This window comes from Cucurbita maxima, unplaced genomic scaffold (assembly GCF_002738345.1).
Source record: "Cucurbita maxima cultivar Rimu unplaced genomic scaffold, Cmax_1.0 Cma_Scf01157, whole genome shotgun sequence".
NCBI lineage: Eukaryota > Viridiplantae > Streptophyta > Magnoliopsida > Cucurbitales > Cucurbitaceae > Cucurbita > Cucurbita maxima.
The window spans coordinates 1-6,805 of NW_019273173.1; the positions used below are offsets into that span (position 1 = coordinate 1).

Consider the following 6,805-nt stretch of genomic DNA (forward strand, 5'->3'; position numbering starts at 1 on the left):
ATGACCTAGGTAACTCAATCTTAATCCTAAGCTAACCATGAACTCCTGTTTATTCAAAATTATCCTTAGATTTGCATGGGTGAGAGTGGCTCGAGTTCGTCGACTCAATAAGCCTCCCATTTCATGGGTAAGACTGGGTGAATAACATGAGGATGTGGGGTGCAAGATGGAATTCACTCCTACCCACTTTTAGGGATAGTAGAAAGGTTGTTTCCTTAAGTATTTACTTCATTTCTTGAACAAGAGGTCGCACCCTCTCATTGGTTTAAGAGGGATTTGGTTTACTGGTTGGACCACAAAACAATTGTTTATTAGAGGATCAATGGAACACAAGGAACGAGTAACTTCAGGGGTAAAACGGTAAATTGACCCATCTCTAGTTACGAACAACCTGTAAAGGATCGACTAACTAATCATTGTTATATCAAATGAACATAAATATATCCATAGTGAGGGGAGTTCAACTAATAGGCTACAGTAGAGTGTCCTAGTAGTTAACGAATGTTGGTTAACAAGCTTAATGAGTTTAGCTGGTTAATCTAGGATCGTTGAAGCCCATGATCTATAGGTTCATTAGGTCCCCCTGCTAGCTCATATCGAACTAAACCATAGAACAGTGTGACGAGCAAGTTCGAAGTGTTCAAATTCAAATTAGGGAATATGCGCTAAATATATACGATATATTTTACCACATTTTTGTTTTATATACGAATTAAACAAAAAGAAAGAATTGTTTAAATAAAGAAAGAATTGGAGATATTTAAATAAGATTTAGATATTTTAATCAATATGAGTTGGAATTCATTGGGATTAACATTTGAATTAATGTTAAATATTAATTAAATTGTTTAATTAATCATTTAATATTACTTTAATTTGAAATTAGTTATTTAAATTAATTGTTGAATTAAAATTCATGTTTGAGTTAGTGGAATTTTGAGTGTCAAAATTTTGTAATCTCAACTTTGCATGAACATGTAGACTCTATAAATAGAATGATCAACCTACCTGTAAAGTCTTCTTGAAAAAACTCTCACAAACTCTCTCTTTCACATATACTACATCCCTTCCATGTTTTGTCACTCACCGGATTCCACAATTCTGTTCTAAGGCCAGAGAATAGTAGAGAAGACACTAGTGGTGGTTCGAAATCGGTTCGTGAAAAAAAATGAATCTGAACTACAAAAGGTTAGTACTCAAACTCCTTGAGTTTTAATGCTTATGAACATGCTAGCTAATTTACTATAATTGATGTACTTAGAGTGCCTAAGATCAAAATTGCTTCCGCATGTGTTATAACAACACTATCAATGGTGACTTACCTGGATGATGCGTACCCTTATGTAGCATTTTCACACAATTAGCGTATCAAAAAGGACTGATTTTTCCTCAATTAGATCCTATTTCATATAAAATAGGGTTATGATTGGATTCGGGAGGAAAATAGGGAAAACATAAGTCGAACGGGACAAAACGGGCTTACACGTGCTTCCATGGGCCAGCCACGCACTAGAACAAGCTCACTCGCAAGTTCCACACGCGAGTGTCACGCGCACATGTTTTTCTACAACTGCGGTTCATCGGTCCAGTTCAAGTGCAGTGGTTTAGGTGGACCGCGGTTCGTTTCGTCGCACGGATACCGAGTCAGTTGAGGAACACGGGTCGGGTTGCTAGGCCGTGGACGCATGTCGCTGGAAGGTTGGAGCCGCGTCTCCCTAGGCGGCGTTCAACGCGTGTCCGGTGGTTATTGGCACACGCGAACTGCTTGTCGATTGACATGTGGCGCGTTGTCGCCTTCTCTCTCCTCCTAGCAGAAAAACGAGGTTTCCAATTCGTTTTCCAACGTTCTTCTCATTTTTCTATCTCTCGATTCTTAATCCAAACCGTAATGATTTCTTCAACAAAGTTTTAGATCATACTACAACTTACGTGCCAATATTTTTTTTTCTTGATTTTTACTTAATCATACGATGAGTTATGAGTTTCGGAAAGAGGTCTGATAACATTCTTACCGTTCTTGGAAAGATTCTTAGATCTCAACGTTTCGTCCGATTTCCTCACAAAATCAGTGGTGGATCTTCCCTAGATGAAGATAGTAAACTTTAACACTCTATTCCCAAACAAATATCTCAGATCTAAAGAGTAAAGTTCAAGATCTTACCTTGCTCCAGAGTGTAAGTCTCGGTAGAGGATGAATTTCGTTGGTGATTCTCCGACGAGAACACTAGCGATTTACTTTTCCCTCTCAAGTTTTCTCTCAACTTTCTTTCTCATACTTTTCTCTTTTGCAGGTACTCGATCGAGAAATCCCAAGACCTTTATAATGGGCTGAGGAGAAAAATGCCCATTTTGCCCATCTGACTTCGACATTTTTTCTTTTTAGAGTTATAAAGATGGTGTAACCAATTTATCCTTAATAAAAGTTTGATTTTATTCTTTGAAATCCAAGTAACCATAGGAGCCTAACAAAATTTTACAACAACCCTTTGTTAGACTTCATGCGGACCTTAAACACTTTGTATAAATAGTGAAAAATTTTAAATAGGACTAAACTGACCTATTACAAATGATACTCTCCTTAAAGTGCATGCTGTTTCTTTGCTGGAATTACTAATAGAAGTGATCTGAGGAGGAGTTAATTAAATTATTTTAGAAGAACAGTCGTGAGTATTAATTACTAATAGAAGTGATCTGAGGAGGAGTTAATTAAATTATTTTAGAAGAACAGTCGTGAGTATTTGAAAAGGAGTTGGTTGATGTTCATCCGGAGAAGAGTTGTGAGAGGTCGGTGGAGAGATAGAATGGGCTATCTTTTTTTTTTTATTAATTAACTTGTTTTATTTATTTATTTTACTTTTTATTCAAGTGTTGTTATTATCTAATCACATGTTTATTTTTTGACATTAGAAAATTTGTTAATTTTAAAAGTATTTTTTTGGGTTCGTACAAGAAATGTTTATTTAAAATTTAAAGAAATTTACCTACAAACATATTTGAAAAATACACTTAAAATCAATTTATAAGTAATGAAATATACACCAAAAACTCTATTGCCTATTCATGACTCTGGTCTATACTTGCTTCTTCATTCCTACACTGATATCGACTTTAAGTTTGTTTATAATTATACTCTTCTGCCTTATAAAATATGTCGCATACAACAGTTTGTAAGTCGATCCTTTATGTATTATGTAATTACAGCTACGTCAAAATTGTGTTTTACCCATGTAATTACATCTTACGCTTCAAGTATTATTTACCATCTAATGGACAATTTGCTTACAACTAAACTGTAAGCTAAGTCTCTCTTGAGCTAATGAGAGAGTATGACCCTATTGTTTAAGTTCTGAAATCATCCTGGACAGAACTACTCATCTATTTACCATACATGAGAATGAATGAATTTCATCTTATAAAATTATCTTCACGGCTCTCTATTTGGTCAAGTCCCCGAATCGATAGACATATTGAATCAGTTGGAAAAGTCATTTTTACCCATGCATATAAAAAACAAGCTCTGACAAGCAAAAATTTATAACTCCCTCAAGATTAAGATCAAGATCGAATATCATAAGATCTAGTGAAATATTAATATTCTAATTTATAAAGAGAGATTAAAAGTAATGGGGTTTAATCATATCCAACTCATCATATAAATATCCTCTCGCGCATGTCTCTACCTCACCCATTTGAATCAAATCATTTATGACACTCACAAAATGCTTCATATTAATAGTTTTTCTCTACCTCACCCATTTGAATCAAATCATTTATGACACTCACAAAATGCTTCATATTAATAGTTTTTGTTCATATACTTATAGATCATTTACATTATTATTTGCACATGATATGATTTTTTTCATACGCCAATTACATACTCTTCGAGATTGTACTAATAATTTAAAAAAAAATTCATAATATTAAATTGCAACTAAAATAATTAAAATTATTATTAAAATAAAATAATTGATTATAAAACCGTAGGGAATATATCCCAACATCCAGTTCTATCTATAAGAAAGAACGGTAGCACGAATAAGTATATAAATATACTCAATAAATAACTCACTTATATACTTCGATGTACCTTACATAATATATCATTCTTAAACCTTGTTTCATACTTAAATACCAAGTATCTAACTTCGATGTACCTTACATAATATATCATTCTTAAACCTTGTTTCATACTTAAATACCAAGTATCTAAGTCAAATATTTAGGTTTTACTAACGGCCTAACTTAGGATTCTAGTACTATAAGTTCATAGTTTATTATCATCTTATCGATTCATTACTAACGGCCTAACTTAGGATTCTAGTACTATAAGTTCATAGTTTATTATCATCTTATCGATTCATCTATTCTCATGGTTTAGCTCCAAAGAGCTCTCGGTAACTCATAAATTTAACTCATGAGAGTTTATCTCTTCACATAGGCTAGTTTTTTGAAACCTAACTCATTCCTCAAACTTTATCATATAGCTCTTTTGGAGCTTATCATCTAATTTTCTCGGTACTAGTCCTTCAACTACCTTTTTAAATATAACACTTTAGAGCTCATCATGTTTCTATCTCTTTGGAGTACAATCATCATTTAATGTGTATCTGGACTCCATCTCAATATATTTTTTTTTATTATTAAAAATAAGCTATTAAACTCATAATTTTCCTCAATCATGAAATCATACACAAACAATATACTATGAAAGACCATTTTAATAGTCTATGATTAAGAATAAACTATCGAACATGTAAATATAAATATAATCGTATAATCTAGTCATTAGATTACTCAGTTACTACATTTTAGTATTATAAGTAAGTTAGAAGATCTTAGCTATCTCCATTCTCCTTGTAGCAACATACTCATATCATGTAATTATAAGTAAGTTAGAAGATCTTAGCTATCTCCATTCTCCTTGTAGCAACATACTCATATCATGTATTCCTAGAGTTTGACTATTTTCGGATACTAATGCTCCTTTATAGTACTCATCGATCCTACTAGAGATCATAATTCTCATACAATACTCATCTTAAGTACTACTCAAGATCTAGTACTCATCTCAAGTATTACTTCGAGATCTACACTTTTATATACTACTTGAGATCTCAAATTCTTCTATGGACTGTTGTCCTTATCTCGACTAGTTCACAAATAAGGGTTAGTTGGTGATCCCTAATCATTTGCATGGACTGTTGTCCTTATCTCGACTAGTTCACAAATAAGGGTTAGTTGGTGATCCCTAATCATTTGCACACTGAGTATCATAAACTTTATATCATACATCATATGGAAACGATAATGAATCAACATATTCAGGCATTATGCTCATAATCATCCATCCATGCTTTTATCAAGTTATATCAATCACTATTTGTCTATTGTAATCGTTCCTATTCCATACTTTTCTTACCCTTCCAATGAAGCTTAGTTAGAGTTTATAAATTGTCCCTAATTGCTCATTTATATCTTAATATTCTTTATCCAATGAAGCTTAGTTAGAGTTTATAAATTGTCCCTAATTGCTCATTTATATCTTAATATTCTTTAATACATTCAACTTGATTATATATCAATGAACAATTCATAATCTTGCATACGCAGAAAGCAAAGCTTAATGGGATTAAACCAAAGTGGCTATGTACATGATTTCACTGTTTAACAAGTCTCATCATAGTAAAAGTATCAACTCAGTCTTACAAACATAATATCTAGCAAGTGTGCTCCTCCGATAAGCCTGGCACGAAAGGAAATATCAAATAGTTAGTTACTTGTTTGGAATGTTTATTTTGTTGCAAAATAAACCCCTATTTTAATTCAAATTCTTTAAAATAGAGCATAACCGGTGTAGGTAAGGTTGGTGTTCCAATCACTGAACTTTAGAAGCTTCTTCCTCACTTGTAGCATAATTGGTTGGACTCTCTCATCAAAGTTGTAGATGTGGTTCCAATAAATGGAAGAGAAGAAGAGTTATAGAAAAGTATTGCCCCCTCTTTGATGAACAAAAGCCCTGGAGGAGTTGTTGAAATCTCCCTTCAAATTCCGTCAAATCGGGAGAAGAAGATATGGTGAAGGATGGGTAAAACTCTGGCCACTTTTGTTCGTTTCTCAATTTTCCTCAAAGCTTTGGGTTCTCCTTGATTTAAATTTCCCACCTTAAATCTCGCACAGCTACATCATCTCCTCAATACTGCTAATATATTTACTTTATTTTATCAGAAATTGGAGTCCTAAATTACGAATTTTCTCAAAAATGCAAAAAGAAAAAAGAGCTGAGATGAATTGGTGAAGATAAAAGCAAAATTAGAAAGATGAGGAGGCTTTATTATTATAATATAGTCGCAGTGGATATTACAAGTCCGGAGAAAAGCAGAGAAACGCAATACAAAGATTAGATATTGATGTTATTGAAAGGAAACTAGAGAGACAGACAGACGCAGAAAGAGAGGGTCAGATCAGTCGCTGTCGCTGTCGCTGCTGCTGCTGTGGCCGCCCTCCTGGTGCTCGCCCTTCTTCTTCTTCTCCTTCTTCTTCTTCTTCTTCTCACCCTTCTCATCGTGATGATCACCCCCCCCATGGATCTTGTCCTTGATCTTCTCCATCAGGCCTTCCTTGTGCCCTTCTCCATGGTGCTCCGACTTCTCGCCGTGCTTCTTCTCGTGCTCGTGCTTGTCCTTCTCGTGGTGGTCGCCTTTGTGCTCCCCCTTGTGGTCTCCTCCGATGTGGAGCTTCTCGCCTATTTTCTCCATGATCCCTGACATGATGCTCTGATTTCTTTGTTTGCTAGATCCAATGA

General features: G+C 34.3%; 1 protein-coding gene across 1 annotated transcript; it reads right to left on the minus strand.

Annotated features, from left to right (window-relative positions):
• Nucleotides 1–6,309: 6,309 nt before the first annotated feature.
• On the minus strand, nucleotides 6,310–6,799 carry LOC111475248 (protein SRC1-like). Its single transcript, XM_023119839.1, has one exon. The coding sequence runs from the start codon at nucleotides 6,768–6,770 to the stop codon at nucleotides 6,465–6,467; it is 306 nt and encodes a 101-aa protein (XP_022975607.1). The 5' UTR covers nucleotides 6,771–6,799; the 3' UTR covers nucleotides 6,310–6,464.
• Nucleotides 6,800–6,805: the final 6 nt, after the last annotated feature.

What these genes read in the sequence shown, in the direction of transcription:
- LOC111475248 (XM_023119839.1), bottom strand. Translation starts at nt 6,770, where the DNA reads ATGTCAGGGATCATGGAGAAAATAGGCGAGAAGCTCCACATCGGAGGA.